This window comes from Hyperolius riggenbachi, chromosome 10 (assembly GCF_040937935.1).
Source record: "Hyperolius riggenbachi isolate aHypRig1 chromosome 10, aHypRig1.pri, whole genome shotgun sequence".
Classification (NCBI taxonomy): Eukaryota; Metazoa; Chordata; class Amphibia; order Anura; family Hyperoliidae; genus Hyperolius; species Hyperolius riggenbachi.
Genome location: NC_090655.1, coordinates 260780907 through 260798926, shown reverse-complemented (window position 1 = coordinate 260798926; position 18020 = coordinate 260780907). Strand labels below are relative to the sequence as shown.

General features: G+C 45.8%; 1 protein-coding gene across 1 annotated transcript in view; it reads right to left on the bottom strand.

The window, feature by feature from the left end:
* LOC137537137 (uncharacterized) overlaps positions 1 to 18020 on the bottom strand; it is a 134598-nt gene that overhangs the window by 63576 nt on the left and 53002 nt on the right. The window contains exon 5 of the mRNA XM_068259267.1: positions 11521 to 12453. Within this exon, the coding sequence (XP_068115368.1) occupies positions 11521 to 12453 (933 nt within the window). The remainder of the gene's footprint in view (positions 1 to 11520; positions 12454 to 18020) is intronic.

Genomic DNA, 18020 nt, shown 5'->3' with positions numbered 1-18020 from the left:
AATTAATATTAAAACTTATTTGGGTTAGATTTGATATCCCTAGTGATTTGAATTTCAGTTTCAATCTTTGCCAGCCTTATTTATTTTTTACAACTTTTATTGCACTCCTTATAATTGCATTATGCAGCCTCGGTCCCCTCCTGTTTTAAGGCCTTATAAGCATTCTTTTTCCACTTCATTTTATCTCTAACCTTTCCATTCATCCAAAGAGGCATGTTTTGTTATTCCTAGACATTTTGTTTCCATATGGGATATTTCCTTCAGTGTTCTTCCCTTGTATTATTTTATCCCAGTCCAGCGAACTTAGTGCCTGCCTGTGTTGACTTAACTTTGCTTCTCTAAACTTTATAGTTTTAGATGTTCTGCAGTTCTGTGACCTATCAATCACCAGATCAAACGTTATGTTGTGATCACTATTCCCAAAATGTTCTTGAACCTGCACATTTGATACATTATCTTGTCTTTTATCTGGTCAATTGTTCTGTAGTGTTGACAGAAATCTGCCACTTTTACTGGAATGAGTACCGTATATACTCACAAGCAAGCCAACCCGCATGTAAGCCAACCCCCCAACTTTTACCTGGAAAACCAGGAAAAAATGATTGACCTCCATATAAGTCGGGGGTAGGAAATGCTGGCCACGTGATCCCCCCCAGTGTGTTCCAGTATAGCTAGTATAGTGCCCAGTATAGCTAGTATAGTGCCCAGTATAGCTAGTTAAGTGCCCAGTATGGGTAGGTAGTCCCCCAGTATAGCTAGTATAGTGCCCAGTATAGGTAGGTAGTCCCCCAGTATAGCTAGTAAAGTGCCCAGTTTAGCTAGTATAGTGTCCCAGTATGGCTAGCATAGTGCCCCAGTATGGCTAGCATAGTGCCCCAGTATGGCTAGCATAGTGCCCCAGTATGGCTAGCATAGTGCCCCAGTATGGCTAGCATAGTGCCCCAGTATAGCTAGCATAGTGCCCCAGTATAGCTAGCATAGTGCCCCAGTATAGTCCCAGTATGGGTAGGTGGGTGGGTAGGTTGTTAGTGCCCCTCCCCGCTCCCCCCGCGGCCGCCGCTGCTATTACCTTAGGCGGCGCCGCTTCCTCTATCCCCGTCATGCTCCGGTAACTGACTCACAGCAGCGCACCCCTCGGCGGCTGCTGCTGAGATGACGGAGGAAACCATAGAGAGCGGCTTCCTGTAGCGGCGATGCCATTACTATGGGAACCGCTCTCTATGGTTTCCTCCGTCATCACAGCAGCCGCCGAGGGGCGCGCTGCTGTGAGTCAGTTACCGGAGCATGACGGGGATAGAGGAAGCGGCGCCGCCTAAGGTAATGGCAGCGGCGGCCGTGGGGGGAGCGGGGAGGGGTACTACCACGCCCACCCACCTACCCATGCTGGCCTGGCACATCACTCGCAAGCAAGCCGAAACCCCAACTTTTGGGCCACTTTTGGGGGGGTGAAAAATGTGGCTTGCTTGCGAGTATATACGGTAGTTTCAAAATCCCAATCAATGTCTGAATAGTTGAAATCACCCATAACTATGACCTCACTTTTACTTGACGTTTTTTCAATCTGCTGTAGTATTTGCCATTCGGCAGTATCATGAATATATTGCGACATGAAGCACACCCCAATAAGCAATTAACAACCATTATTTCCACCATGAATATTTACCCAAACAGAATCCACATCTTCACAATCTCCATCCAGTTAATCGTTCATGGCAGCTGTAAAAGAGTTTTTAACAAAGAGACAAACCCCTCCACCTTTTCTCCCTGCTCTGTCCTTCATAAACACATTGTATCCCTCTAAATTTGCTATCCAGTCATGGCTTTCATCCATCCATGTCTCTGTTATTCCCACAATATCATAGCCTTTGTCGATCAGAACGAACTTTGCTTCATCCATTTTATTAGCAATTCTCCTGGCATTGGTTACCATGCACTTTATAGTTTTACCACCACATTTTCCAATTTTGGTTACATTTAATGGGCTTCATGAACTTTGCACTACCTCCTTACTTTTTACACTGCCCCCACCCCCTATCCATTCCCTGTAATATTAGGCTACAACTGTTTTTTTTACCTTATTTTGTCAACACATTGAGATGTTTCTCCTCTAACCATTTAGCCAACTTCTCCCCAATGCAGCTGCACCCTCCCCATTTAGGTGTAGCCCATCCCTGCTGCATTGGGGAGAAGAACCTGTAGCCAACTGCAAAGTCAGCCCAGTTCTCCAGGAACAACCCCCCTTCCCCTTCCTGCACCAATTTCTCAGCCACTTATTTAACTCCCTAAGCTCCCTCTGTCTCTCAGATGTAGCGCGTGGCACTGGTAGTATTTCCGAAAATACCACCTTGGAGGTCTTTGCTTTAAGTTTATCTCCAAGTAGCTGAAAGTCATTTTTGAGGACCTTCCATCTCCCATTAACTTTGTCATTGTTACTAATGCGTAGCATGACAGCCGGGTCTTCCCCAGCCCCACCCAATAATCTGCCAATTACTTCAGCTATATGCCAAACCCGAGCATCTGGGAGACAACACACTGTATGGCATTCACGGTTTCTTCAACAGATTACCCTATCTGTGTGCCTAATAATCAAATCCCTTATCACCAGTATCCGTCTAGCCTTTGCTGCTCTCCTATTCCCATTCTCATTGCAGCGGTTGTCTGACAGCAATAGGAATTGCAGGCAGTGTGTGCAAAAAAGCAACAACGTTTTCTTCTCCCGCATGCCGAAAAATGTACATTTTAACAACTGACCATACATGTCCACAGGAAAGCATTACTTGAGTTTTCTCATGTGATTTATCACAGCAGAATGGCTGCAATTACCCCAAGTGTGATCCCTGCCTGAATATGTCATACATGACACACACAAGTTATACATTTGTTACACGGTAATAGTGCCTAAGTATATGGCTGCCTTGTCTGCAGCACAAGTGGCCGTGCGTCTTACAGAAAACCCCCCAGCTTACACCCTTCTAGAGACTCAGGCAGGGAGCATACTTGTCATGATTTGTCTGCAGCACAAGTGGCCGTGCATCTTACAGACCCCCCTACAGCTTACACCCTTCTAGAGACTCAGGCAGGGAGCACACTTGTCATGATTTGTCTGCAGCACAAGTGGCCATGCGTCTTACAGAACACCCCCCAGCTTACACCCTTCTAGAGACTCAGGCAGGGAGCACACTTGTTATGATTTGTCTGCAGCACAAGTGGCCGTGCGTCTTACAGAACTCCCTCCCCAGCTTACACCCTTCCAGAGACTGAGGCAGGGAGCGCACTTGTCATGGTTTGTCTGCAGTACAAGTGGCCGAGCGTCTTACAGAGATGAAGCACCCTCATGTATTTTACCTTATAAATAAGTGGGAACATGACAGTAAACACCTAATTGTTATAAACTGTTCTAATCACCTTGCTTCGACACCATCGTCTCACAGACTGTGAGATCACTTGACTCTCCACACCGCAAACAGGATATAGACTTTCTCAGGCTTCTTCAATGTCTACGTTATTTATTCAGGAAACAGGAATACAGATAGATACATTCATCTCCTGGCAAAGCAGACTTCCATGTTGCTTACAGTGGCTTGAGTATCTTCCTACTGAAGATACCCAGGTCTTCTTGTATCTACTCTATGTTACATCTAGACTACCTATGTACAGCATACATTATATCAGGTTACAGAAAGGAATAACATGCTTAGAGGTCCCAGTCAGCCTTGCGAGCTAGTGCAGAAGGAAGAAGCAGAAGTGAGCTCTCGTAGCTCCCTCAACCTTTAATAGCGACTAGGAAAGAGTTAAATATGACATCATCTTCGCCACCCCCTACACCAGTTTATTGGTGGACCCACTCGTGGTGTCATCATACACACCTACTTGATTAATAATCAATGAGGCATTTGACCCAGATGCAGGAACGTGGATGTTTTGTAAACATGGCCAATGTTTTCTGTTTCTGTGGTGTAGTGTTAAGGTCAGAGTAGTCCGATGGCCTTCTTTTAGGAACATGTTCTCAGTATCTGCGTGTATCCTCTGCTACACGCAGACCCTGAGATGTCTCTGCCTGCATCACAAAACCTCTATTTATTTTAAAGGCATACACTGCGGACAAGCCTTTTACATAAAACTCAGGCCAAGTAACTGAGGCCTACTTCAATTATAACAATCCCCCCTAAAACGGCTTGACCCGCAGATCCCAGCGTCTGAACCTCCCAGTACCTGGTTTCTTCTATGTTTCACTTTTCGATGTTCGTGCTCACACAACTTCTCTGCTCTAGGCGGTTACTCCTGGAAGAGAGAGAACAAGACCTCTTGGTCTTACTGTAACCAGGCTCTCTGGGGAGGCCCTACTTCTAAGTCCCTCTATACCACATGCTCAGCATTTGCGTCACTCACGTATCACTCACAAACTTGCATGACCACAGAAAAGTGAAACTCGTTTGGTTGTTACAAAACGGAGCAGTGCCAGGTGCCTTCTAAAAGAGCGCCTTTATACAATCAGCTCCTAGGTACTACTAAACCTATACCCGTAACCCTGTATATCCCTTAATTTAAACTATTGGTTCAGGAGATTGTTTATGAGGCACCAATCTCTGGACCAGGTTAATTTGTTTTACGTAATTTTAACACGCAACCTCACCTGGATAATGATGCCTAACGTTGTCATCCCCATCCAGACGACCAGTGGGTGTAGAAAGAACTTTGGAACTGCAGAGGTCCAGTCCGAGTGTCCCTGGAACATCACCGGAACCTTTGTCCACCAGGTCAGACTGGAACTCACCTGCTCATTTTAGTGTTCTACCTCGTGAAGATCACCTGTATCATGGTGAAATCTTACCTCTAACTTAGTGTACTATTTGTTTAACCTTTGTAACAAAATGTGGTCGTCTTTGATCAAACCCTGTTCCCCTTTGTCCCATGTCGTGTTCTCTTTCAGGACGGGACCTACCCGTGAAACTTTGCACTTTAGAGTTCTCTTAACAATTTGAGAAACAACGTCATCCAACCTGGATGACTGGATCCATATGGGATCTCCACTGACCCAATATGTTCCCCTTGGAAACTCCCCCTTATCGGAACAATTATGAGAATATACCTGGAATGTATCATTAGACCTTATGTTAAAAAACCAAACCTTTCCTTCAGCCACCGGAACTATCGGTTGGGCTTCAGGGTGGATCTTTTGAATGGTAGCCTCGCATTCTGCGTTATTGAGCCTGCAGGCATCTTCACTAAATTTGGCTTGCCCCGGCCAAAGCAGGTACTTCTGCAAGAATTGCCCGCATGAGGACAACTCTACTTGCTTCACCTCCCCGTCTAGCACCAAAAAAGGTTGACCTCTCAGGTCCTGGTGTGAGACACGGGTTGAGGTGGGAACTAAGGAAGTGGCGGTGCCTAAAGGAATCTTGCACCGTTTCCCTTTGTTCACCCAAACATCTCGAAGCTGCCCTGCAAAAGATCCTTCTCCAGAAAAATTAATATACCTCCCCTTGTCCAATCTCTCACTGACAAAATATGTCCCCAGCTGTCCTGATTGGACCTCTTCCCCCCTTATGTCCTGAGGCACACTATGTACCTGAGGTCGGGAAGACTGTACTCTCTGCAATCGTTCGATTAAGAGTACCTCTTCACTTACCCAACTATCATGAGGATAAGCTGTTGCATATGGACTGTGTAATATCGTCCCCTGTTGTGACCCGTGTGGTGTGAATGGGGTTCCCTGTGTGGGCTTTCCCTCCCCCGGGACTGCTCTCCCCACCCTCTTTGTCACCTGGAAATGTGGCTTGATCTCGATTTTTACTTCTTGTTTCGAGAACCACCCACCCTCGGCTTTCCAGCCTTTACGTGTGTATAGTTGTTTCAGAGACACTCTCTGTTGGTAACCCCAGAGTGTGATGTTGTCCCCTGCGTCTCTCTGGTAAGAGAATTGACGCCTCCTGCTCGTTCCTCTCCAATCTGGAACCATCTCACTCTGCATAACCAAGACAAGGTACCCCCGAATCACGCACTCCACCTTTTGCACGTACCCATTGTACTGCAATGTACCTTTTAACAAACCTTTGGATCGGTGCATCGATTCTGGGAGTGTGGTATTAAATAGCAGATTTACCCTGCCATTCAATCCCCACTGCCCGCACACCTGACCCTTCAGACCTTTCACCCACATTGTGCCATGAAATTTGTTTTCTCCTGGCACAAGTGCTCTTTCCCTCCATCCCTGCTTGGTCCATCTGTGCCAATCAGAGGGAGGTGTGAAAGGATCAGTACCTTTGTCACCCAACATCAACATGTTTGGGCCTTGCATTCTCATTAACCCCTTATTATACATGAGAATGTCCTCTCTTCGTTCTCCTAGGACGGAATGGCAACCTAGGATCACCATCAGCACGGTACTCTTCATTATAAAAGCACCACCTTGGGAAAGAAAAACATTAGCGCTTTGCATTATGCTTTGCTCAGACAGTTTTGTTAGTCTCTTTCCGATCTCCGAAATCTCGGGTTTTAGTCTCTTTCCAATTTCAGGAATCTCGTGTTTTAGTCTCTTTCCGATTTCAGGAATCTCGTGTTCCTCCAAGCTTAGATTGGCATCTGGAACCTTTCGCTTATCCGACTGACATCTCCATCTTTGCTGCCAGCACTGCAGCTGTCTCAATTCCATATTGCCAAACACCTGAAATCGAAATACAAACAAATCAATTCTTATTAATGATTTGGGATTCGCCCTGCGGCTTGTACTCTGTACCCTTTAAAATGATCAATATATACCGTAATTGATCTCGTTGTTTTATGGTTCTCATGAACTCTGTTTACTCTTTTTGGTAGATTGGAGTTAAACTTCACCCCCTACCTCAGTACTATCCTCAGTACTTACCTGTTTAAAATATGCTCCCGCGGACTTCACCTTTGGAAGCTCGCTTCACCTTTGGAAGCTCTCACCACATTGCAGCTCACTCCACATCCCCCCTTATCTGTCCATGCGCGGCCGTCGCATGCACAGATTACGGATGCCACACCTGATGCTGCTTTGCTGGTGAGCCTGCAATGCTCTTACTCATTATCGCATTTACTTATCTAGAACTTCATCGCGATACCAGCTCTGCTAGAAGTGCTGTGTGTTGTACCCTCTGATCAATGTTTGCCGTGCCACCACCCCCAGACTTCACAAAAAAACGGCTGCCTCCCTGTAGGAAGGAGCACTTTGCTCTTAAACTACACAGGGTGCAGGGCTAAGCATACCAGCGTCACATGCCTGTATGCAGATCCCTGAATGCCCACTTGGCAGGTAGTCACATGGCAAACACCGTACTGATACACTGTCACTCTGTAAACGGCAATTCTATCATCTGTATAATTGCCCCATGAACTGCTGTCAGTCCTTGTTCTTTGTGCTACATTGATAGGAGCTGGAAAAAAACATATTTGACCAATCAGTGGACGACAAAAAACGCACAAAAAAACAGCCCCAGCCCAGCATAGACCTCTCAGTCAAGCTCTGGCCCTGTCCACGACAAAAACCGGAAAAAAAAACGGAAACCCGGATTGGTCAATCCCTTTTTTTCCACCTCCGGCACCCCCCTGATGCACTGTCCCCCTTTCCTTCTATTGGGAACTCATGCTGCACCACCCATTAAGGTGCCCCACTTACAGGAATAATCCCGTAAGCAACTCAGTACTGACACTTTCCTGACCTGCACTGCTACGTGTGTCCTGCACCTAGCTGGGACACTTTTCCTAACCGTGCTCCTGCTAATCTTTCAGTAATAGCTTGTTGCACGTATCCTGGCATTCCTTTCCATGGACTCAGGGAAAAACTCTGGGGAAATACTTTGAGACCCGAGACACACAGTAGCACGTCTCTGTATTTCTACCCCCCTCCCTTACAGCTGCTCTGCCCGGAGCCGCGAGCACAGCCTGACGTGACGTGGATCCCCCCCCGCCCCTCCTCCCCCCTGCCATGACGTGTGGGGGCCATGACTCTCGGGGGCGGGCTCTCTCCACTGCCGCCATTTCGAGTCCTGGACTGCCAGCTAAAATGGCTGCTCCCATAGCAGCCTCTCGTTTCCTATATCTTAGGAGAGAAAGCAAAATGCACACAGAACAAACATTTTTATGCATAGTTACATACAGCATCGATACATTTTACCGAGAGTCAGCCTTCCGCTACCTATACTCTCTGGGATACTTGCCAAACTTGAGACCAACCGCGTCACAGCTGCAATGCTAAATATATTACCTCTTAGCATCACCCAGGAACGTAGAGCCCTCTCTCTCCTCACAAAACATCTGCAGTTTATCTCTGCCTGAACTCAAACTTACTCAAGCGCGCAGCGTAACTCTAAACCATATTAACAGCTAATACTGCTGAAACGCACAACAGACAAACTGGCTAAACAACATAACAGATACCGATATTTACAAGCATGTTAGCAGCTCTGACTGGAAATGCGAGAAACTTGCAAAACATCTCACAAACAGAAAGACACTCGCTTTCCTCTTCTATCCCCTCTCTCCCCCCCATCCAGCCCCACCAGACTGAAGCACCGCTGGCTTATCTCCTGCTGCGGGGGGGCCCCCCTGCTCTATCTGGACATGTTTCCCAGCCTCTGTAGAGACGGGGAGAGAAGAGAAGAGAAAGAAAAAAAAAGAACCTCTGCAACACATACAAACAGCACTATGCATTTAAAAAATGAGAAACCCGCAGCCGCCACGCTGCAATTAACACAAAACACAGAACACATTATCCTCTTCTCATACAATAAAGATAATGCAACATAACAACGTAAAACATACTTGCCTGAGCAGAGGACTTTGTAAGCCTGCGAATTCGACCAGCTTTTGGCAACTTTTCCACAACACTGAGTGGATCCCTGGAATTACTGAGCGCCATCTCTGTGTACCCACACTGGCTCAGCGGATCGATCTCCAGCGGCAGCTGCCAGCCGGCCTCGGAGCCTTCCAGTCACCTGCGATCCGGTTTGGCTATGACTGATGTGCACTTTCAGTCAAAGTTTAACATCCACGAGTGTCGCCGCTGGTTTCCACGAATGGCAGCCCGTGTGTGCTCGGCTCCCACACACTCACAACAGCTTATCAGTATCAGCTTGATAAGCTTTACAGTCCGTGTCCGTCTATTCCGCTTGTATTGCTGTGGAATCTCTTGAAAACACCTTCTTCGGCCCCGGCCCCGTCTGCCTGTTTTGCTAGGCAGGGAAGGGTTTCAGCACCACTGTTATAAACTGTTCTAATCACCTTGCTTCGACACCATCGTCTCACAGACTGTGAGATCACTTGACTCTCCACACCGCAAACAGGATATAGACTTTCTCAGGCTTCTTCAATGTTTACGTTATTTATTCAGGAAACAGGAATACAGATAGATACATTCATCTCCTGGCAAAGCAGACTTCCATGTTGCTTACAGTGGCTTGAGTATCTTCCTACTGAAGATACCCAGGTCTTCTTGTATCTACTCTATGTTACATCTAGACTACCTATGTACAGCATACATTATATCAGGTTACAGAAAGGAATAACACGCTTAGAGGTCCCAGTCAGCCTTGCGAGCTAGTGCAGAAGGAAGAAGCAGAAGTGAGCTCTCGTAGCTCCCTCAACCTTTAATAGCGACTAGGAAAGAGTTAAATATGACATCATCTTCGCCACCCCCTAGACCAGTTTATTGGTGGACCCACTCGTGGTGTCATCATACACACCTACTTGATTAATAATCAATGAGGCATTTGACCCAGATGCAGGAACGTGGATGTTTTGTAAACATGGCCAATGTTTTCTGTTTCTGTGGTGTAGTGTTAAGGTCAGAGTAGTCCGATGGCCTTCTTTTAGGAACATGTTCTCAGTATCTGCGTGTATCCTCTGCTACACGCAGACCCTGAGATGTCTCTGCCTGCATCACAAAACCTCTATTTATTTTAAAGGCATACACTGCGGACAAGCCTTTTACATAAAACTCAGGCCAAGTAACTGAGGCCTACTTAAATTATAACACTAATCTGCTCTTTGTTTCATTGTTCTCTGTTTAATTTGCCTGTTATCACCTCTGATAAGAGTCCCGACTGAGCAGTCGGTCTGGCTTTGCTACAGAATAATTATAGCTGAGACTGTGTTCTTTGGTGTCTTTTCAAGTCCAAGCCTGCCCCCTGCTGGCTCTGCTCAGGAATCATAGCTGAGTCATTATAGCAAAGCCAGACTCAATGATCAGTCTGGGATTCTTACCTCAGCTAGATAACAGACACTTTTAGCAGTGAGGATGAAACAGAGAGCAGGGTAAATGTTTTCTCTAATGTTCCCACTGATTTCTATGGTAAAATACATGAGGGTGCTTCGTCTCTGGTTCACTTTAAACCCTTCTAGAGACTCAGACAGGGAGCACACTTGTCATGATTTGTCTGCAGCACAGGTGGCCGTGCATCTTACAGAACCCCCCCAGCTTACACCCTTCCAGAGACTCAGGCAGGGAGCATACTTGTCATGATTTGTCTGCAGCACAAGTGGCCGTGCATCTTACAGAACACCCCCCAGCTTACACCCTTCTAGAGACTCAGGCAGGGAGCACACTTGTCATGATTTGTCTGCAGCACAGGTGGCCATGCATCTTACAGAACACCCCCAGCTTACACCCTTCTAGAGACTCAGGCAGGGAGCACACCTGTCATGGTTTGTCTGCAGCACAAGTGGCCGTGCATCTTACAGAACGCCCCCCAGCTTACACCCTTCTAGAGACTCAGGCAGGGAGAGCACTTGTCATGATTTGTCTGCAGCACAAGTGGCCATGCGTCTTACAGAACACCCACAAGCTTAAACCCTTCTAGAGACTCAGGCAGGGAGCGAAATTGTCATGATTTGTCTGCTGCACAAGTGGCCGTGCGTCTTACAGAACACCCCCCAGCTTACACCCTTCTAGAGACTCAGGCAGGGAGCCCACTTGTCATGATTTGCCTGCAGCACAAGTGGCCGTGCGTCTTACAGAACACACCCCAGCTTACACCCTTCTAGAGACTCAGGCAGGGAGAGCACTTGTCATGATTTCTCTGCAGCACAAGTGGCCGTGCATCTTACAGAACACACCCCAGCTTACACCCTTCTAGAGACGCAGGCAGGGAGCACACTTGTCATGATTTGTCTGCAAGGTCAGTATTGCAGGCCAGTAACCCTAAGTCACCCCTACTGTTACCAATCTGTATATGGTAATGTACAGTGACCATCATCAACATATTACAGGCTAGTAACACCAAGTCACCCCTACTGCGTCCAAACTGTGTACAGTTATGTATTGTGGCCATTATCAGCTTATTACAGGCCGGTAACTACATTTCAAAAACAGAACAGGGCACTCCAAAGCCATCAGGGTGACTGTACTGTGACTGCTAGCAAACTGTCATTAAACACAATTAAGAAAGAAAGTTTTAGATGAGAAAAATCTAACATTTACACCCCTAATATGGCCAGTCTGTGAGCAGTGACACAGTCATAACAGCTAAAGATATTCAATATTTAATGTTGATAACTCACCTGTTCTGCTTTCTGGAAGAGGGTCATCATCTATAGTTGTTCCCATCATGTCACCTCCCTCTGCAGACTGCTGATCACTCCTCACATACGTCTCCTCTTCTTCCTCTTTCATTGTCCCCATCATGTCACCCTCCTCAGCAGACTGCTGATCACTCCTCACATATGTCTCTTCTTCTTCCTCTTTAATTGTCCCCATCATGTCACCCTCCTCTGCAGACCGCTGATCACTCCTTACATACGTCTCTTCTTCTTCCTCTTTAATTGTCCTCATCATGTCACCCTCCTCTGCAGACTGCTGATCACTCCTCATATACGTCTCTTCTTCCTCTTTAATTGTCCCCATCATGGCACCCTCCTTCATAGACTGCAGATCACTCCTCACATATGTCTCTTCTTCTTCCTCTTTAATTGCCCTAATCATGTCACCCTCCTCCATAGACTGCTGATCACTCCTCACATATGTCTCTTCTTCCTCTTTAATTGCCCTAATCATGTCACCCTCCTCCATAGACTGCTGATCACTCCTCACATATGTCTCTTCTTCTTCCTCTTTAATTGTCCCCATCATGTCACCCTCCTCCATAGACTGCTGATCACTCCTCACATATGTCTCTTCTTCTTCCTCTTTAATTGTCCTCATCATGTCACCCTCCTCCATAGACTGCTGATCACTCCTCACATATGTCTCTTCTTCCTCTTTAATTGCCCTAATCATGTCACCCTCCTCCATAGACTGCTGATCACTCCTCACATATGTCTCTTCTTCCTCTTTAATTGCCCTAATCATGTCACCCTCCTCCATAGACTGCTGATCACTCCTCACATATGTCTCTTCTTCTTCCTCTTTAATTGTCCTCATCATGTCACCCTCCTCCATGGACTGCTGATCACTCCTCACATACATCTCTTGTTCTTTGAGCTCAGATCTGAGTTCTAAAAAGTATAAGAAATTATATATGTAAAACATTAGTATTAATAAACAGAGAACACAAAATAACTAATTTTCTGGGGGTTGGTGGTCTCTCAGACCAGAGGTGCTACCAATTTTAAGCTTGTGAGCTGCTTCAAAAATAACAAATTGAAAATGATCTACCAGGCAGAATTTACCTACAGATGCAAGCCACAACTGCAGCACATGCACAGCGGCAGCACATCAGTGATTAATCCAAGCCACAACTGCAGCCCATGCACAGCGGCAGTCCATCAGTGATTACCACAAGCCACAACTGCAGCCCATGCACAGCGGCAGTCCATCAGTGATTTCCACAAGCCACAACTGCAGCACATGCACAGCGGCAGTCCATCAGTGATTACCACAAGCCACAACTGCAGCACATGCACAGCGGCAGTCCATCAGTGATTACCACAAGCCACAGCTGCAGCACATGCACAGCGGCAGCCCATCAGTGATTTCCACAAGCCACAACTGCAGCACATGCTCAGCGGCAGTCCATCAGTGATTACCACAAGCCACAACTGCAGCACATGCACAGCAGCAGCCCATCAGTGATTACCACAAGCCACAACTGCAGCACATGCACAGCGGCAGTCCATTAGTAATTGCCACAAGCCACAACTGTAGCACATGCACAGCGGCAGTCCATCAGTGATTACCAAGAGCCACATCTGCAGCACATGCACAGCTGCAGTCCATCAGTGATTACCACAAGCCACACCTGCAGCACATGCACAGCGGCAGTCCATCAGTGATTACCACAAACCACACCTTCAGCACATGCACTGTGGCAGTCCATCAGTGATTACCACAAGCCACAACTGCAGCACATGCACAGCGGCAGTCCATCAGTGATTACCACAAGCCACAACTGCAGCACATGCACAGCGGCAGTCCATCAGTGATTACCACAAGCCACACCTGCAGCACATGCACAGCGACAGTCCATCAGTGATTACCACAAGCCACAGCTGCAGCACATGCACAGCAGAAGCACATCAGCGATTACCACAAGCCACAACTGCAGCACATGCACAGCGGTAGTCCATCAGTGATTACCACAAGCCACAACTGCAGCACATGCACAGCGGCAGCCCATCAGTGATTACCACAAGCCACAGCTGCAGCACAGTCCATTAGTGATTACCACAAGCCACAACTGCAGCACATGCACAGCGGCAGCCCATCAGTGATTACCTCAAGCCACAACTGCAGCACATGCACAGCGGCAGCACATCAGTGATTACCACAAGCCACAACTACAGCACATGCACATCAGCTATCAGGGAAATGTCCTCCGTCACAGGGAAGAGATACAGGTCTGCCTTCTATAACGGCTGGGATAAACATAAAACTCCTCTGACTGCAGTAAAAAAACACAAACGATAAGAGGTGTATTTAGCTGCATCATTTATAGCATAAGAAGTAATAGAAATCCAGAAATAAGGTAATACAGAGAGTGTGCATACGTGTGACGCGCCAGCTGGAGGTGGTAGCTGCTCCAGGAGGACCTTATGGGTTCAGTATTTATAGCACAACTATTATCCCATTAGCAGCTTCAATAGAGTTATCTAGTTTGAGATAAGTGCTCTGCTGCTTTTCACCTCAGTTGGCAGAATTTGTTGTGCTGTTAATTCCTGGAATACTTTGATCTCACTCTCTAGCAGAAAATATAGAAAATGAAAGCAGAAGTCCTCTGTTATTGTCTCACACTGCCCCCTAGTGACATCTGGCCATAAATACACATCACAGCTGTACAAATTAAAAGTAGGAAAATGTAACAAATAAAGAAATAAAAAAAAGCAAGTAGTTTTCTGTGAACCCCATCAATAAAGTACATACATACATTTTTTTTTTTTTAATAAAAGCCAGTGATGGTGAAAATAGTTTTTCCCAGCACATCCTCCTTGAGACTTGTCTCCTTCCCAGCTTTAGACAGGATGCCATTAGCATGAGATTTAAATATTACATGAGGCAAAATATATATATATATACACATACATATATATATATATATATATATATATATATATATATATATATATATATATATATATATATATATATATATATATATATATATATATATATATATATATATATATATATATATATATATATATATATATATATATATATATATATATGCATATGCTCAGGCTTATCTTTTCAGTTGTTTTCCCTGTTTGGAGGAAGCCTGTGTGGACTCCTCTGTATACATTGGGCAGAAGGGATCAGTGCAGGGGCGCGCATATTTCCACATGCCAGAAGTTCCAGCAGAAGTCCGCCTACTTGTCATGTGATGGCGTCCCAGGTAGCTTTTGTCTTCCAGCCAGCCGATTTCAGCATATATCTAACCAGTGACAGGTAACACAAACTGCGGCTACAGCTGGTAACGGACATTAGGTTACTGCTTACTGCTTACTGGACAGTGAGCTCATGCAAGTATACAGGAAATCTAGCCGGTTTCTGAAGATCATGAAGCCAAGTCATTCATGTTAAATAAGGTGGCATGAAACCCATTCTATAATTTGAACCCTCTGTTAATGTCTTCAACTGTTTCATAAATGTGTACTAGAAATGTTTCTTGGTTCATTTTTGAAGTTACCCTTAACCACCCTGGCGTTCCATTTATTGCAGCCACGGGTGGCTTTTTTGAAATAAAATGGTTATTTTTTACTGTAGCCAGCTCTAGTCCCCCGGCACTGTACCCCCCCCCCCCTCCTCCGCTCGCCGCCGGCAATATTTACAGATCCCGCGATGGCCGAGACTTCCGCCATAGCTTTAGGCGTTGCTATGGCAATGATCTGACATGACGTCATGCACAGATCCGATCGCTGCCATAGCGACCCCTGTAGGCTACAGAAAGGCTCAGGCTCCGGGGGGGGGGGGGGGGGGGGGGGGGAGTTTAAGTCAAAACAGCGGCGATCGGGGGGGTTTAGGGTCGGGGCGATCGGAGGGGTGATGTAGGTAGCCAAGTGCTAGCTGCACCCCCTCCTAAAATGTTGTGCAAAAAGACGCTCCAGGGGCTGAGAAATCCACCACGTCAGGTAATGGACGAGCTAAGCTTGTCATTACCGCCAAGGTGGTTAAGAATAAGAAATATAAAAATGTATGAAAATGTTTAAAGGGGTTCTGTGGAAGGGCTCAAAAGACAAAATGCAACACTTACCTGGGGCTTCTATCGGCCCCCTGCAGCTGTAATGTCCCGCGCCATCCTCCTACGATCCTCGTTTCCCCGCCGCCGGTCCCGGTCTAATATCCGTCTAAATAGACGAATAGTGCTCGCTCCCGCACGCGTCACCGGGAGCTTACTGTGCAGGCGCAGTACAATGTTTTCTTGCACTGCGTCTGCGCAGCAAGCTCCCGATGACGCGTGCGGCCACGCTAGATTAGAGCGGGACCGGTGGTGGGGAATGGAGGATCGGAGGACGGCGCAAAACATGACAGCTGCAGGAGGCCGATAGAAGCTCCAGGTAAGTGTCAGATTTTGTCTTTTTAACCCCCTCCACAGAACCCCTTTAAGACATTAACAGAGGGACTAAATTGTGGAATGGGATTCGTAAAAACGTATTTAACATGATTGAATTGTCTTCATGATCTTCAAAAACGTGCTGGATTTCATATATACTTGCATGAGCTCACTGGCTCCAGCCCCCCCCCCCCCCCTCCCCCACCCCCACCACCACCAAAATCTCACACTCCAAATGTCAGAGACTTCAGGGATATGATTCCCCCAGTGTTCCTTGTGTAAAAACCTCAGGGACAATTTCACTTTATCCTGAATCTGAAAAGGTTGAAGCAGTACAATTCAGGTGATTTTGAATGGACAACATTCATTCAGTACTCTCCGAGACGAACCGAGATGAAAAAACGAACTATAACAAGTAACTTGTCTATATATTTTATCTAAAGTTTAGATAGTTTACACCGCAAATATAGCTGCAAACAGCTTTAATAGAAAATGATTATTTCTTCCTGTGATACAATGACAGCAGCCATGTTGTTTGTAAACATTACACAGAGGCAGGCTTATCTGTATCTTGATCACTAAGCCTGTGAAAAAAAAACCTAATCCCCCCTCCTCCCATCTGCCTCTGAAATAAATGGCTAGTAACACCTCCCCCTCCTCCTGCCCAGACTGAGCTCCCATGACCCTTTGCTACTGCCAAGGCTCTCTGAAAACCTGTGGGCGTGGTTTATTTAGTTTATAGGGAATTAGAGTATTAAAACAAAAACAAAAAAGTATTTGGCTTGAGGAATGCCCTATAAACAATAGGAAAGGAACACAATTACGCAATGAGTAAAAGTTCACCTCGGATCCACTTTAAGTCTTTTCTTTTCTCTCTTTTCAGAATACAGGGGCCATATCAATAGGAAAGGCCATGGCAGTCCTGAGGATATTGACCTCCACATTCCTGGCACTCCAGTGGGGACAACTACACACAACGATCCTACAAAAATGGAAGTCTGGAACAAAGAACTTCAGATCCTTAGACAAGAAGTTGTGAAAGTATCCCTCATCTGGTGGCAGAATCCACCTCACCTATCCAGGGAAGTCTATGGCCTCAATTCATCAAACAATTTGCCGTCAAAATCTGCTTTTCGTTAATTTACCGCATGTGAAATTTACTGAATGCTTAGTAGTATTCAGCAATTTTTTTTTCCATTGTCAGCAGTTGTTCGTTAAAAGATCGCTAGTGTTCGGTAATGATGCGGTAAGCATGCAGTAAATATCAACACTAGCAATCTTTTATCGAATAAAAGACGTTTTCAAGTGCATTGTGGGTAAGGAAGGTGCATTGTGGGCTACGGAGGCTGGCTAAAAAGCTTTTGGCGCTACTAGGGGTGTGTTCATATGTGCTCCATAACAAGTAATAGTTACAATTTAAAGAGAACCTGAACTGCAAATGAAAAGTCAAAATAAACATAAACATGTCATACTTACCTCCTGTGTAGTCTACTCATCAATCTTTCTCCTCTTCTGCGTCCTGTTTGTACTCTGATCTATATAATTTTTTGTCCACCATTTTGAAAAAAAAATGGCCATTACCCCATAACAGCTTCCTGGTTAGCACACTGTTAAACTGCAATATTGCCCACTTGAGCCATAGGGAAACATGGGCATTAGCTTTTACATTCAGTTGTAATTGACAGCAGCTGATATATACTGTAACTGACAGTAACTGGTATATTTTAGTTCTGACAAAATATTGTCAGAACTGGAAAGGATCACTGTAAGAAGAAAATGGTAAGCTTCTGAGAGGAACTGACAGCGAGGTAAGGAAGTAATATTGATTTGCAGCTACATCATGTGTTTATTTTAAATAACTTTACTCAGTTCAGGTTCCCTTTAGATACAACGACAGCAGAAACATAAATAAAGACAGGGCAGTGCGGGCGATATTGCGCTCGGAATTTACCACCCTGACACGCCCCTTTTCTGCTTCTTGAATACTAGTTTCGGAAAATGTACCGCACAATTACCGCCAGAATACCGCACACACACAATACTGACATCCGATGTCATTTATGAATACTAACT